We start from the raw sequence: 17027 nt of genomic DNA, 5'->3' as shown, positions 1-17027 counted from the left end.
GGCTAAAGGTACATCAGATAGCGGCTTCAGCTAATCACTGATCAGTTCGTTGCCGGAAAAAGAAAGAACAGGAAGCATCTCTGTTTTCTTTGAGGTGGCAAGTGCCGGGGGCAGCGACCTGCTCTGACCCGGGACAGCGGGAGCTGCCCCTGCGCGGGGCCGGGGGAGGCATGGTGGTTGCGACAGTGGTGGTGGCAGTGGCAGTGGCAGTGGCAGGCACCCGGCCAGCAGCGTGAGGGACGCAGCGAGGCTGCGGACCCCGGCACCCGAGGATGTCGGGCAGAGCGTCTCCCACCCTGGAGAACAGCGGCAGCACCGGGCGCACAGGCAGGGGGATGGCTGTGGGGCAGCCCTCCAACAGCATCAGCGTCCAGGGTGTCTCCTACACCATCAGGTAGGGCTGGGAGGGCGGTGTGGAGGGTCCCTGCTCCGGCGCCAAGGGCTGCGGGAGCGGGGCTGGCCCTGTGGGCTCCGGGTTGGGCCGAGCCCAGCGCGGCAGGAGCCATGGTGCCAGGCCCCCCTCATGGCGCCGGGCCCGCCGCCTCAGGGCCCAGCCTGCGGAGCCCCTCCGCATCCCCTTCACGCGTTTAGGGGAGATTTCCAAACGTTGTGCCCCTTCCCACTGCTTTTCTTGCTGCTGTCAGAGGGATAACACGAGGCCCTAAGGAAAGGGACGCGTGGTTTAATGGCTGGCAAACATCATCAGCAAATAAAGCCACAGTTCATGGTTGTCCCTTTGGTTGTAGTCCAAAAGCTTCTTAGCAAGCATTGTGAAAAACGTGCTCAGACCTCGTTTTATTTTTCAGGTAATGCCAAAGTTGAAGCCTTGGGAGGGGGAAGGGCAAGGGAGAAAATACTTTTAATTTTTATTTTTCCATATTTTAAAATCCTTGCAGCTCCTATCCCACATGCAATTAGCTATGAACCATTCACTTGCTTTATGCAAAGTTTTTACATATTCTCTCTCTAATTGTTTTATTGGTGTTTGTTTTCCAAGAGAGCGTGTTGGCCAATGGTGGAACTTTTCTTTATATTGTAAAAAATGGACCCGGCAAATACTTAAGGATGTTTCATTTCACATAGAAAGTGGCCAGATTATGGGAATCTTAGGAAATTCTGGTAAGTTGTTCCAGTATTTTAAATGAAGTAAGATCACAGTTGATACTGGTGACTTCCACTGCGACATGAATGTGACTGAGGTCTGTGTTTTAAATGATGAAATTCTGGCTGTTATACTAAATTGTGGCTGATTTTAACTTCTGCTTTGTAAAAATGGTGCTTGGTTTTCAGAGCTCAGTCTTCTGTCATCTAACTAACAATTATAACTTCAATAACAGACAAGATTACTTCAAAACTCAAATGTTTCACTGCAAAGTGTGAATTTTTTATGATTTAAATGCTAATTTGCATTCTAGTTTTCCCATTTAGTTTCCCTTAATTAGCTGCATTAGCTGCAGGCCCTATTATTTTAAAGTTATTGAGAAAAAAATCCAACTTTCTACTTTTTGTAGGTGTCCATCCAAGTCAGGTTATTACTCTTGGAATCATAAAATTCATCTCAGCACATTTTTAATTTATTTTGTTTGAAAGGATCTGGGAAAACAACTCTTCTGGATGCAATATCAGGCAGACTGGGACATAAAGACAACTTCTTTGGTGAAGTGTATGTGAATGGACGTCAGCTGAAGAGGGAACAGTTCAGAGATTGCTTCTCTTACGTGCCACAGGTTGATTTCTACATTTACTTTTGGTGTGCTGTGCTTCTTTTTGTGTAAAAAAAGTTGCTAGTGTAATGGAGTAGTGTAATGTGAATGTGATTTTACTAGGAAATTTGGGACAAATCAGTTAATAAGCTGTATCAATGATTAGGCTTGCATGAAGAGAAATTTTAATTACTACAGGACTAACTCCTTCTTCCTCTTCACTTTTTTTTTCAGACTGACGCTTTGTTAAGCTTTCTCACTGTACAGGAGTCTTTGACCTACACGGCTTTACTAACTCTTAAGAAGTGCTCCAGCAGCTCCATCAAAAAGAAGGTTTGTATTTTACAATCTTCCACCAGAAAGTCGTGCAGGATGTTATGTAATGTTTTCACCAGCAGCACTTTGCATCCATGGCTGTGTTTTATGTTTATGAGTTATTGTAATCCTCATTCTGCAAATGGGGAGAAATCCCCCTGCTGAGGAGTAGGACACAGGCTTTCTGGTGGTCCCACCTCTTCAAGGGGCTTGTGCTGGTGCCCCAGGACATCCCCATTGTGCTGGGACAAAATGCTCCCACCCAAAGCTGGAGCAGTTACTGCTGCAGGAGATGCTGGTCTTGCTGTTGATGTCAGTTCCCCTTCCCCAGAGGGGAACCTCAGTTCTCTGGGGTATTTATGCCCATGTGTGCTGGCGAGCTTCATGGACAGCACAATTGATTTTGGCACCACTCTGTCTCCTGTAGGATATCTCTCACTAACCGCAACAGCTCAAAAAAGCGCTGCTCTGCTAAGCCTCCTGCAAGTTACTTTCTTGATGAAATCGGTGTGTTTCAGATTTGCTTAAAGGGCTGTTTTTGAATTCTATTCAAAATAAAATTGGATATTCCTGACCAGAGGGTCTTGCTTTTTTTTCTCTCTTCTCCAATCTTCCACTTAGTACTTTATACTTTCCCAGAATTGATGTGCCTTCCTGCTCCCTGATTTTTGGAAGCCAGAGCAGCACATTATGCTCCATACCTTAACTTCTAGTCACCTCTGAGCTCTTAATCTCTTAATGTCAAGTGGGGCTAAAATTTACTCATTTTGGAATACATTGAAATAAAATTAAAAAAAATAATAATTTAAATAATGTATTAAAAATAATCAAATAGAAATTAGACCAGATGCTGTCCAACTAGAATGGATGCAAGCAGGATATTGGTGAAGCTCTACCTTTAAATTATGTCATTTTTTTCTCCCTGTTTTTTGCCATTGCAGATAGGTATCTGAATTTTACTGTGTTTAGTGTTCTGAAATTGTAATTCTTTTTTAGGTAGATGCAGTTATGACTGAGCTGAGTCTCAGCCACATTGCTGACAAAATAATTGGAAGTCGGAATGTTGCAGGAATTTCTGGGGGTGAGAGGCGTCGGGTATCAGTTGCTGCCCAGCTTTTACAAGATCCCAGTAAGTACCACTGCCTGGATTTTCAAAATAAAACAAGGCTGTGTCACTCTGTGCTCCTGCCACAGGAAACCACTGTAAACCACTTTAAAATACAAAAGCATTTGCATTCTTTAATTCAGCAGAAGCCAGTCTGGTGATGACAGGAAAGAAAAAGCAGTAACTGAGGTCTGCCATTGATCTGTTAGTTGATCTTGGGAAGTAGACAAATTAAAAATCTTAGGGACTGAACATAGGTTTAGACTTAGATTTATCCATTTTATGTCCTTCTGGGTTCACTCTTCCCAAATGTTATTTGTAGCCCATTAATTTATCATTTTTGAGTAGATTAGAGCCATACATGTGCAAGCACTGAGCCATGTAGTGGAGTAGCTGCCCTTGGTCTATGTATCTGTGAGTGCCACGTATGTTCCAGTGCCAAAAATATTCCAGTGAAAGGAAATCAAAGCTGATTAACTCTGGAAGGATTATCCATGGAAAAAATTTTGTCAGTTTTGACAGAGTTTCTTGAAGGGGCCAGAATCTCACGGAGTGAATGTACAGCACATATTTATTGGATGCTGGAGTCCTTGTAGCCGTGTGGATGTGCTACAGCTGCATATTAGGCAGGAAGGAGCCTAAAGAGCACAGTGAGGTACACCCCTGCTACTGGTGACTCCTGGGGTGTGGTTGCTGCTCAGGACCTCACTTAACACTACAGTAAACCCTAGAGTAATTCTGTGTAGATAAACCTAGAGTGAAAACTCTCCTCCCCTCGTACCCTGATCAAGGCTGGACTGTCCTCTTCTCTGCTGTGCGTCATCTCTATAAAAATAATGGATTTGATGATAAGTTTTTCCCTTTCATGTGCAGTAAAATAATGAAAAAAAGCCAGTAACATCTGCTTCAATCTATGGAATTGTGTCTGCTGTATTTTAACAATTCTTGGTTTGTTCATAACAAATTCTATTTGTATATGTAAATTTAATTCAGAATATAGAACTCCTAGCTCATTTTGCCACATGTTTACAATTTTATAAATGCTAAAATTTATCATTATTGTTCTTGAAAGCAGATGTATGCATCAAAACTATTTTGGTAATTTTCAGATTTCTTGTGAATTTAGAAGAGCTATTATGCTCTGAAGTATTTTTTAATATCCTTATTCCTAGTCATTGAAACAGAACCACTGAAACTAAATAAAACTGAAAGATCCCGTCATGGCAGTATCTGTGCATACCCTGCTTTATGTGTGGAACTTCACCTGTAAAGTCATCTCTATATTATTTGCCAAATTAGCTTTAAGGGCAGAAGCTATGCCATTTGCTCCTCATTTACCTGAATTTTAAAGCTATTCCTTGTCATTTGCAGAGGTCATGCTACTTGATGAACCAACCACAGGGCTGGACTGCCTGACTGCAAACCAGCTTGTCTTGCTTCTCTCAGAGCTTGCACACAGAGACAGGATTGTGATTCTTACGATCCATCAGCCTCGCTCAGAACTTTTCAAGGTAGATGATACCTACTCACTATTGGCTTTTCCACCTGACTTTTTAGTACTTAGGTTCTTTTCAGGATGGAAGTACAAGATCCAGTATAGCTGCCTCTTTCCCTTTCCTTTGCTTAATTAGAGGCTTTGCAGCTCTGGCCTTGTCGCAGTCACAGGGCACGTAGGGACACACATTGCCTTGTGAAAATAGCATGGAGTCTGACTGTGTGCCTAACACTTGTGTCATGCACTGCCCAAACCAAAACCACCGGGAGAAGTCATGACAAGGCATGTGTGGGTACACCTTGGTCATGTGGTGGGGCAGTCCTGCCTTGCAGTGTTTGTGCTGGGGAGAGCATTTCTCTCTTCCCATTAGTGTTTCTCACTTTGCTCTTATCCACCACCTCCCACATGAATTCCCTGGCTGACTGAATGGAGTGTAAATGGTTGTGGAGCCAGAGGGGAGCAACAGTTTTTCTGGACTGGAAGCAGCCCTGGTGTCTTGAGAACATGGATTGATCATAGCTGGTGGGAAGCTTGCCTGGCAAATGGTCACTTGAAGAGCAGTGCTGTTAGGGTCCTTAAGCACTTCAGGATATCTTGCCTATAATCTGGGGGGTTTTACAGACTGGGGCTATTAAGCACCAAAGGGGGTCAGTCAGTAAGTGAAGGTGCATTAGAAGTGAAGTCAGAAAGCCATTTCTCTTTTTGTGGATTACCTCTGTATGCTGTTGTCATTGACAGTTTTGAGAACCACTGGAGCTTAAAGATGTGTCATTTTGCATAACCACCAATGAAAGGAGTGAAAGAAAGGACAAATGTCTTTTGGGAGAAATACATAAAGGGAGTTTGAATGTGTCAAAACTATTTTTCCCATCAAAGCCTTTCTGTTACCAAGACAGTAGCTGTGCTCAAGAATGAATGCACTCCTGATCTGATCACTGTGGTGACTGGTGACAGGACCTGAGGGAATGGCCTGAAGTGTGACAGGGGAGGTTTAGGTTTCATCTTAGAAAAAGATTTTTCACACAGAGGGTGGTTGGGAACTGGCTCTCCGGGGAAGTGGCCACAGCACCAAGCCTGACGGAGTTCGAGAAGCTTTTGGACAATGCTCTCAGGCACATGGTGTGATTCTTGGGGTGTCTTTTGCAGGGCCAGGAGTTGGACTCGATGGATTCCTTCCAAGTCAGCGTATTCTGTGATTCTTAGTACATACTGCTAATATATTAATTTCCCCCCAACAGTTGTTTGATAAAATAGCCATCATGAGCTTTGGAGAAATGGTTTTCTGTGGGAACCCTATGGAAATGATCTCATTTTTTAGTGACTGTGGCTATTCTTGTCCTGAACAATCAAATCCTTTTGATTTCTATGGTAAGTTTGTCTAAGTTGTTTTTATGAAACAATTTGTTTTCTTCCCTAAGTTAAAGTTTTTCCAGAGATAGAAATGTATTTGAATTCTGCTTCAACTTTTTAATTGTTTTCAGCTCAGAGAGAGGGCTGGCACCATGTCATTCCTAATGACTCCATAAAATAGCCATATTTGCAGTAAAGGAGTAAACTACTACTAAAAAAAGAGTCTCTTCTTCATGAAACCTGTGGATTCCTGATGGCATTTCCCTGTGGCTGTGTACTGGATGTTGGAATATTAATTTGATTGCAAAATTGTGGAAAATACCATGCTCCTCTGGACTCTGTAATGTCAAGCAACTTAAAAGAGTTGTGTGGAGGGAAGGATGTAGAATTAATATGGGATGACTTGAGGCATCAATTTCCAGGAATTCTAAGTTTGAGGTTTCTGAAAGTTTTGGGGAGTTGCTAATACCAGGGTGAACAGCTGGAAGAGAATGGGTGCTTCAGGAGATGATGATAGCTGTTGACATAAGCTGGAGAGTATTGTTTTACCAATTCAGGATGAAAAAATAAGGGTCAGCAGGACACTTTGGAAATGAGACTTGGTTTTGCTGCAGGACATCCACGTCCCTCATCCATAAAGGAACAGGTTTGAAGAGAATGTGGATGTGTTTGTAAGAGTACAGATATGCAGCCATGTACATAGCTCTATTTAAATCCAACATGTTAGGTTAATTTCTGGCAGTTCTAGCTGAGCACTAACCAGAGAATTTGGCCAATTCAAAAAGCGGCATTCAGAGCAGGCAGTGTTTTCCTATTGTCTACATGGCATTCTAAACTCAGTGAGAAGAGAGGATGGTTGTTGAAATGAAGCTGGAATGGGATAAAGCTGAAAATACTGGTATGACAGTGAGGATAATTTTGCCTTCATGAATTTGAATAGTCTTGAAAAGCATAGATGATTTGAGATTTAGACCCACTTTTAAAAAAGCTTGGTAAAGAGAGTACTGCATTCTTCAAATGTCAACCTTTGAATGTGACAAGAAAGGAAAAAAATACCGATTAGAGCAAAGAATCATCAGAATATTTAGTCTTTTGAAAATTGGTAGTTTATATTTTTTTTGTGTGATTTGATGTGAATGAAGGGACAGATTCTGATATCACTTACACCAGCAACAGAGGAAAATATATCCTATGTATTGAGTGTGAATTATATTGCTGAACTGTCATGTGTTTGTAAAAAGTACTAATGCATGGTAGGCATTAGCTAGTTGGTCTAGTTAGTAGTCAGTGTTACAGTTTTTTTAAAGCACACCCAGTTGCCATTTATTTCCTGTGTGACTTCGAGCAAGTCACACTGGCCAAGTTTCAAAAAATGTTTCTGCCTTTCGGATGTTCACATTTTTAACAGCGAAGGCTTCATTTTGGTTGTGTTTACCATTAAAGACAATTCTGCTGAATTCCTGATTTTAGAACACCAGGGAACTATTCATAAACCTAATTCAGATTTTGAGGAAACTTAAGAATCTTGGACAAGGCCTCCTGTTATTGAATTTGCTTTTTAAATTGAACCGAACATTGCAAAACTGAAATCTAAGGATGAGAGAAACCTTAGGAATAAATAACTGATGAAGACATCTTACCAGATGTAGAAGAGTAATATAAAATTGGGTAAGAAAAAATATTGCTGAGAACAACAATCCAGTTTTCAAAACCTTCCTAATTCATTGCTGTTAGGGAAAAGGGAAATTTCTAAGGTGTTTTAGCACTATTACTGAATCTGTATGACTTGTAAAAACGGAACACACAAATTTCCCATCTGCCAGCAAAAGAATTGCTGGTGCCAGGAGTATGTTTCAGTGGACTTATTAGAAAGGAACATTAACTCTGTGAAGTAGTTACCTTTCATGAGTTCCATGAGAGTCAGTATTACTTCCTTCAGATTGGGCTGAGCCTGCTAGGAGAATTTGGCCAGCTGAACATCCTCTGACTTCACATTAAAAGAGAAGTATTTCTGCAAAGGAGGTAGGTGAAACCCAGTGCAACAATGCATTAACAGCTCAAGGAGAGAAGAGCAGTGTCTTTACAGTGTGAATTCACAGTAAGCAAAAAATAAAGCTCATAATTATGGAGGAGTGGGCAGAGGACAAGGGGGAGCTGTGGAACCACGTCTGAGCATTTGCCTGAAAACCCGAGAAATATATGACCAGATAAGTACTCTCTTCATCTTCATAAATGTTCATCCTCTGGTGCTTTGTCTTGCTCTCTACAGCTCTGTGCTGTGCAAGGAGAGCGCTGAAGGTCTGACCAAGACAGTGCTTAGGCCTTGCATTTCCAGATTAAGAACCTGAACTGCAGGGTCCTACAGAGGTCACAAAACATAGGTTTCTTGTGGCTGCACAGTTAATTAATTCCTGCTGCATCTAACAGAAGGGAGAAAGAAGCCTTGAATTTTTCCAGTTGACCTTTTCATCTCTGCATGTTTTAGAACGGAGACAAGAAGAATTTAGTTGCACAGGGAAAAAGGTATGAAGGGAAGGTGATGTATTTAGAGAGTAAAAGCTTTGTCATTTTACAGTGGATCTGACATCTGTGGACACCCGAAGCAAGGAACACGAACTCGAAACCTACAGTAGGGTTCAGGAATTTGTATCAGCCTACAGAAACTCAGAGATCTTTAGCAAAGTGCTGGCAGCCATTGAAAAAGCAAAGTATATGAAGGAGCTGCCACCAATACCATTCAAAAAGAAAGACTCACCCAGTGGCTTTGACCAAATACTGATTCTTCTACGGTAAGACTTCCCCCGCTCCCCTTTTTAAAGCAATTCTTTTTTCCTTCTCCACTAATCTTTCAGGTTTCCCCTCCATGTGTAGATGCACTTCCTTGGTTATTTGATCTCCCACTGTACTTGTCCCTTGTCTTTTTTAATATATTAGCTCTTTGTGGGCACTGTGTGTCAAATATTTGTTCAAAGCTTAATACCCTACCAACATGTGTTCAGTTGTAGCTAACAAGCCTTTTGTTGTTGTTTTGTTTCATGACCAGGAGAACAACAAGAAATCTCTCCAGAGATAAGATAGGCATCATCATGCGTCTGCTCCAGAACGTGTTTTTTGGCTTGTTTATAGCCTTTTTCCTTCTTAGACTAAGGAGTGACCTGGCCCAGGGAGCTGTGCAGGACCGTGTGGGGCTTATCTACCAGTGCGTGAGTGCCCCCCCCTACACAGGGATGCTCAATGCTGTGGCCCTGTGTGAGTTTCTGTCCTGTCTTACGTGCAGCAGCAGGTGTTGCTGCCACTCTGTCTTAAATAAGAAAAAGTATTTTTTGAAGATAGTAATGTCAGAGTTCATACAGAAGCACAAAATTCAATGGAATTTAGGGGAATATGCCCTGATCCCTGCCTTTCTTTTTTACAGTTGGCCTGTCTAGGAAGGCTTTATTCTAAACTATGTAAAAGACTTCCCTCTGTGTAGCATTTTATAGGCAAGACAAAGCCTAGGTCCAGCTAATATCTAAGTGAGCTTGAAACCAGACACATGGAAAGGATGGAAATAAAAACCAGCTTTGACAGCAATTAAGCACAATTGGATTTATGGGTATTATGTGATAATTACATTTTTTAAAGGATTTTTCTCTTACAGGTGCCATAATGAAAGCAACAGTAATTTCTATTTACAGCCCTGAAAACTGTTTTGCTCATGTAGAGGCCATACACTGCTGTCATCAGCTTGAAATCAGAGCACCTCAATAAATTGGCCAGTGACAGAGGCTTTCTCATGTCCTTAATTTGTATATGCAAAAAGAGAAGGCTGTCCTGCATGCTGATAAGTTAGACCTCTTTGATTAAGCCTACCAATGTCTGCAGTCTATGGGGAGCATGCTTTGCATTTACAGTGGGAGAAAAGGGGTCAGAGTGGTTTAGGCAGAATGTTTGTGATAAATTCTCAAAGTTGTCCCTGTCCTTCAGATCATTTCTGCTAACAACAAGTCTTGCTCTTTCTGTTTAATGGTAATTTACTTAATTTCTTACATATTTTATTCAGTCCCACCTCTACGTGCTATCAGTGACCAAGAAAGTAAAGATGGCCTGTATAAGAAATGGCAAATGCTCGTAGCTTATATAATCCATTTCCTGCCCTTCAGTGTCATCAGTGTGGCCGTTTTCAGCACCTTCATATACTGGTAAGCATTTGGACCATCTGTTGGGTTGTCATTTTGTTTTTGTTACCAGTGTCAGTTAACATGTCAGCAAAAGGCCTCCTGGCATGGCTTCCTGCTGTTGTCTCTCAAAATGATTACACAGAAAGCATAAGGAAAGATGACACAACTTTCAGGCAGAGCTGAAAACACTTCCCCAGTAAGTAAATTACCAATTCTTTAGGTAACTTGGAAAGTTTTAATGGACCTGAGAAAATGATCATACTTTTATCATTTTGAAAGCAGGAAGTGTCATTTTACATTGCGTTTAGAAAGACAATTTAGGAAATAAAACAAACAAACAAACAAACAACCCCAAAACCCCCAAAACAACAGCAAAACAAGCAAACAAACAAACAGAAAAACCCACAAAAAATCCCTAAAAAACACCAAAAACCACCAAAAAACAAAGAAACAAAAAAAACCCCAAATTGAGGATGTCATCTGTAGGTACATGGCAGTAACAAAACTTTTATTTCCTGGAATGTTGGGGTTTAGCTACACTATATGGAAGTGATGAAATCTGGATCCCTTTCTTATACCCTCCAGAGAAAAGCACAAATTTCTGTCCTGATCTTTTTCTTTTCTAATGTTGAGTGATGTCTAGTGCACCAGAGTTCATTTTAGTTTTCCTGGGACAGTTGCAATCATTTGGCAGTCTGTAATAAAAGCGTACAAGTGATGAGCAGGCTTGGTTTGTGTTGTGGACGCATGTTCTCTGATGAGCTGTTCAAAAGTGATAAGTGGCTACACCCTCATAAAAGAGCTAAACTGCAGAAGCCATTCTGCTGTAGCTGTGCATGTTACTGCTCTTACTTTCTAGTAAGATGGATGGAAAATGGATATAGTAGAACTATACAAAATTGCTTGGACTTCTGAAGCAGAATTTCTGCACAGGGAATTTTGTAGCATTTTCTCCCATCTGGAAAAACTCGGAAAGTAGGATGACTATTCCCTTTTTCCTTCTGGTCTATAGGAGGTAGTGAGGGGCCATGCTCAGCATTTAGTTAATTCTTTCCATTTGAAATCTCAATGAAAAGAGAACATCCCTGAGAGGAAGATTTTTGCTCTTCCAGGCATGCATGGGTAAGTTGTTTTGTAGTTTGGTGTGGATATGAAAAGTAGCCACCTTTATCTCCTAAGCTACCTGGGCTTTTATTTCTGCAAGCTGTCAGTGCTACCTGCTTGAGGCAGGGCTTTTTTCACAGACAGACAGACAGACAGACTGAAATTATTCTTCCTTCCACTAAGTGCTGTGCTGACCTTGTGTTTGTGACTGGTGCCAAGAAAACAGCCATTTGGAAAGCAGCTTTCCAGGCTCAATGACACTCCCAACTCCATAACAAACAGGGAATCCACATGGGCAGAGACTTTGAACCTGTGTTTTGGTTGGCTCAAACGCAACCAACAATAAATAGTGAGACTCCAGTTAATGGATAATGTTTACAGGTATTATCTTTCCAATATTGCAGTTGTTTGGAAGCCATCAGGGATGTGTCAAAGTGATTTCACAATGCTCTTAACCTCTCAGGGCAAGAAGTTTCTGGATGAAATTTTGACAGCTGTTATTTAGGACTGAACTTTTCCAAATGAACTAACTTTTTGAGAGGCTTTGACGGCCTCTGGCATGTGTTCTTACAAGCCATTTCTCGTAGAGTTTGTGTTTGTGGAGTCAGCCAGTTGGGTCAGGCAGACCCAAGCTCTGACCTGATCAGACACAAGGCAGGTTTGGCCATGTTCAAAGAGAGCCTCTTTTGCAACGAAGTGAATGTCCTGTCTATGCAGATTTTCCTAGCTGAAGATACCTCTGGGAAATGTTCTAATGGTTCACATCATGTTGTTATTCTGTTGCTGTAATATTCTCTCTTTGGGCTGGGTTTTTTTTTTTCTTTTTTTAGGCTTTCTTCTATTCATATTAACTAGTTAACTAGCCTGTGTCTGCATATCTCTGTGTAAAGCATTAGAGCAGCTCAGAGGTGATAGTTTTCTGGTAGGACTTTGGAAAGCTGTTTCTTCTGCACCAATCTGTACTTGAAAGTTGTTAAATACCTGCTACCTTACTGAGTGTTTAATACTGGAAGGATCAATGTTCATCCATCTATTTATAAAATATTCTGGTGTTACAAAAAACACTACAGGAAAACTCTAGAAGAAAATTGATACTTCTGTTTTAAGACCATATTCAAACAGGTTGGGTTAAAAAGAAAACATAGGGTCTTGCACTGAGCAACAAAAAAAAGAAAATTAATTAAATGTCGAATTAATGCTTGTGAGCTAAGCAAAGCATGCAGTGTGCACCTAGTGTGAGGCAATTTTAGTATGAGGTATTTTGGAAAAAGAGTAATGTGTCACAGAGTAATAAAGGGTTTTGTCATCTGTCACATACACTATAAGGGTGAATTAAGTTTGTCAAGCAATTGCTGGCTTTTCTTAACTTTTTAATCTTGAGTACAGATTGAGAGGACTCTTTCCCTTGGATTAGCTAGGGGAAAACTGAGAACAGCATGTTGCATTAAAGAATGCAGGAGTATGGGGGAAATTGCATTGGTGTGAATTATATGGGTGGTGAATTCAATTCGTTTTTTGTTGAGTAAATCCATGCTTATGTTTGCTTGCACATTATCAGAAGTGCAAAATCCCATCTGTTAATTACCTGCATAAAGACGTTCTTTAAATACGTGACTTACATGAATGATTCCCACTGCAAAGACTTTACAAGAAGCAGCAGGTTGGTTTAAGGAATAGAAAAGCCATTGTCTTGAAAAAACCTGGATTTCTACAAGAATTCCATCTTTGCATAACCCTCTTCAGTCTAGATGGAGAAAACCTCATGTATCTGCACTTACATAATGAGAGTAAGTGGATGTCCTTGTGTTAAAATTCCAAACAATATACTAAGGTGTAAGGCTCTTCACCTAATGAGGTATAACTGCAAAAAACCCAAATAGAAACAAAAGTAAAAGCTACTTTTCAAGTTTACTACCCTACTACTACAGTTTTTTAACTGTTCTTTTGCTCATCTTTGTACAGGACTACAGGATTGTATCCTGATGCATCCAGATTTGGAATTTTCTTTGCTGTTGTCCTAGCATCTCACATGATTGGTGAACTACTAACACTTGTTGTACTTGGCATGGTTCAAGATCCAAATATAGTCCAAAGTGGCATTGTGCTACTTAATTCAGCTGGTGTGATAGTGGGAACAGGACTAGTAAGGTAGGAAAAAAATCTTCCTTTGTTAAAGTGTTGCTGTTAACATGATGTGAAAGAGTTTATAGAACAGTTGGTTTTGCAGAAATCCAGTAATGCTCAAGAAAAACAAGAGCAGCTGTGCTCCTTCACAAGCAGAACTACCTAATGTTGTTGGGCCTTCTACTAAACACAAAACCAGACACTTACCCTAACCCTAACCCTTTAGATATCAACAAAGATATTGAAGATTTCCCCCAGTTTTTGCAAATATATTGAAGATAAAACTGAAAAATTAATATCTATCAGCTCATCTGAATTTTATTGATGCTGACATGATGATGTGCAATGCTGTCCTCATTAAAGGAGCCTACCAAAAAATCCCGGTTCTTACATCTTTTAGTAACTGCTGGAACTTATGACATTAAATACTGGTAATGTTAGTTTACATAAGCAGTTGCTCTCAACTATCTTACTAGTATTATTATCCAGTTTAGCCAGTAAACTTTTCAGTCCCTTTTTCTACCCATACAGACTGAAATCTATATAAATTATTGAGTAGTGTAATAAATATGCAGGAAAATCGTGATCTTCTTGCTCTGTTACTGTGCAGATAGTTGGGTTTGTGTTTTAATTGTGTGAAGTTTGAACAGTTTTCCCGTTGTCAATACTGAAATTGAGGATTTTTGAGGGACATAGCAGAATAAATGTGTAATTGTTTAAAGGATTTTTCCTAAGATATTGAGGATATGTTTACCTGAGACCCTCCCAATGAAAATTAAGTAAGCCTAACAACACATGGTGTTGTCTTCAAGAAAACCATATGAAGCTTCACAAAATTGATGATGCTTTGTCTCTTTAAAGTGGATCTCAGCTCATACTTACCATAAAAAGCTAGGTTAATGTCTAATTATTTGGTCCCTGCCCAGTTTCAGGAAGATGTGTGTTTATAGTGAAAGACATTTATTCCTGCTACCATAGTCTAGTGCCTTAATGATAACTTAAAAGTGTTAGAGTGGTTTCTAACCTTATTTTACAGCACTGGCTTTGCTCATTAATGTTACTAATCTTTTTGATAATCCTCAGTGAAGGACATTAAAAATAGTATTGAGACTTAGGTTGCTGGGTTTTTCCTGTTACTATTTTTGTTGTTGTTGAATTATAAGTCTTGAAGTATGTTAGATGCTGAAATTGCCCTGTCTTGTTGAATGTTTCTTCTCCTTATTTTGCTTCATTTTTGCTTTGTTATTACTGTGGCAGTGAATTCCTATTCAGTCTTACTTGGTTTTGAAGATGGTGGTGGTTTCTTACTTTGAAAGCAACACATTTTTGCAAGTAAGGTTTATATTGGGTCTTGTCATTTTCAGTTTTTCACTGCCATGTGAACAGCAAACAACCATAGAATTCTTTGTGACTGTTCATAAACAAGTCAGAGCTGAATGTTGTGACACTGTACCAAAGTCAGGGACAGCCTTCATGATTGTCTCATCATTTAGCCCTAAAATTGGACTTTATGTTTGAAAACCCTACAGGTAGAGACAAGAACTGTTTTTGTCACAGGTTACAAACAATGAGAGCTTGTTTTAATTTGGGGTCTCTTAGTATGTAGCAAAAGTCAGCTTAACTTCTTTGTTTCTTTAAGGACTATTGAAGAAATGCCAACACCTTTGAAACTACTTAGTTTTCTTACATTTCAAAAATACAGCAGTGAAGTCCTTGTAGTCAATGAATTTTATGGCCTAAACTTCACATGTGGTAAGTGTTCAAAAAAAAGTCCATTATAAATAATTTTAATGAGATGTTGATGCTTATTTTCCTTCTTTGTGCATGGATGTCACTTTTGCGCCGAGAACGACATGGGAACAGGCAGGAGGCAGTATTGAAGAAAGAGCAAAGAAGGCTTTATTCAAGTGAACCACACGGTTTATATAGAGTGATATGATCCATTCTGTTTGATTGGCTAGTTAACAAAAGCATCTTCCTCATACACCGTCCTTGAGAACAACAGAAAGACAGAGTAGAAAAACACCACCTGCAGATTGTTTATACTAACAAGTTATCACATCCTTACAACTCCCTGAAAGTTCTCATAAGCCGCTGTGAGAAACGTTTGCTCTTTCTCTCTTTCTGTGCCATGGCATCCACACATGTATCCTGATAAATGTAACTTTTGAGTTGCTAAAAAGAACTTACTAATTAGTGAAGACTACAACGCCACATCAGCAAGCTAGAGCAGAATTTGATTATTTTGTTCCAACTATTTCTCATTCTTCCATTTCTTCCATCTTCCTCTTTTTCGCCTCTTATCCCCTCTTTGGAGGAATTTTGGAAGCTAAGTTTATTACTGGCTGGAAATATTTTTTTTTTTTGCAATGTTACACAAATAGAGCATCAAGAAAATTGCACAATCTAAGATCAAACATCAGTGGATGGAGTATTGAGAGGTAACAAAAAGCTGACCAGGTATCTCCTCTAAAACTAGAGAGGCTTCAGTTCAAATGTGTTTCCGTGGTATTTACTGATGAGCTTGGGTCTGTCAGGCTGTGTTTTGCTGGTTGTGAGCAAGACAACCTGCAAAACGAGAATCAATCAGGGTGGCAGGGTTAGTAGCTAGTACACTTTAGGGGGGTAAAACTTATACCTTTGAACCTACCCTAAGATATTTGGGGTGTTGTAGCCAGGTGTCTGCGCTCCTCTCCAAGGCTACATAGTTTTTATCTAATAATCTCTCCTGCACCTCTTTATTACAAGATCAACAACTGTTAGAAAACGAATCCATGACTCCATTAGTACCAGTAAACACCTCATTTTTAATGTGCCCTTCAGACAGTTACCATTTCTTGCATTTTGGAACCCTCAACACAAATGAACACTGTACGTCTGCGTCTACATGGGGCAACTTGCTTCTTGATGCCACTCCAGATAATGTGTCTGAAAAGCCATAAATCTTTGTTTGACACGAACAAAAGAGAGAGCTCCTAGTGACCATTTGTTCTTCCCTTCAAAAAGTATGTAATGGATTAACCACAGAAGCACGGGACTTGTCTGGTTTTATTCCATGGTGATGAGAAATACTCTTGTGGGTATGGTTCTTCATGAATGTGATGTCAGAAAGAGGTGTTTTTATGGCATGAGTTAGAGACTGGAGTCTGAGTTTTAATTTTACTGATTTACCTACTAAAGAAATTGTTTCTTTTGACAGGTGGAGTCAACAGTTCCATTGCAAATAATCCTGCGTGTGTTTTCTCTCAAGGCATCCGGTTCATTGAAGAAAACTATCCCAGGGCATTGTCCCGGTTCACAGCTGATGTCCTTGTACTCTATGCTTTCATACCAGCACTTGCCATTATTGCAGTTCTAAGCTTCAAATTAAGAGAGAATTATTGACTGATAATGAAAAAGTAGCAATTCCAACAGTCTCTAATACTATACTTTTATCTTTATTATGGTTGAAGTCTTATATTGTTGGATTTTAGACAGAATTTAAATGATTACAGATATAAAAACACATTCATCTTCTCGTGTTTGTTTTCACCTTAAAAATCAATGTTCTCTTAAGAGTGTGAATAACTCCTGATATCAGTATACCCCATCCCTCTCTTCTGGTTGATTTCCAGATCAGCCATAATCCAACAGTATCTCATGTTTTAAAGAGCTTTCTGATTGAATTTAGT

General features: G+C 40.0%; 1 protein-coding gene across 1 annotated transcript; it reads left to right on the top strand.

Moving 5' to 3' along the window:
- The first annotated feature begins 92 nt into the window (after positions 1-92).
- Positions 93-17015, top strand: ABCG5 (ATP binding cassette subfamily G member 5). Its single transcript, XM_059841172.1, has 13 exons — positions 93-394; positions 998-1119; positions 1591-1727; positions 1938-2036; positions 3015-3147; positions 4495-4634; positions 5857-5986; positions 8544-8757; positions 9012-9217; positions 10011-10149; positions 13195-13380; positions 14996-15108; positions 16556-17015. The coding sequence occupies exons 1-13, from the start codon at positions 273-275 to the stop codon at positions 16738-16740; spliced, it is 1926 nt and encodes a 641-aa protein (XP_059697155.1). The 5' UTR covers positions 93-272; the 3' UTR covers positions 16741-17015.
- Positions 17016-17027: the final 12 nt, after the last annotated feature.

Source organism: Haemorhous mexicanus, chromosome 3 (genome assembly GCF_027477595.1).
Source record: "Haemorhous mexicanus isolate bHaeMex1 chromosome 3, bHaeMex1.pri, whole genome shotgun sequence".
Taxonomy (NCBI): Eukaryota; Metazoa; Chordata; class Aves; order Passeriformes; family Fringillidae; genus Haemorhous; species Haemorhous mexicanus.
Note: the sequence above shows the minus strand (reverse complement) of the source record. Positions and strands in the feature narration are given on the sequence as shown.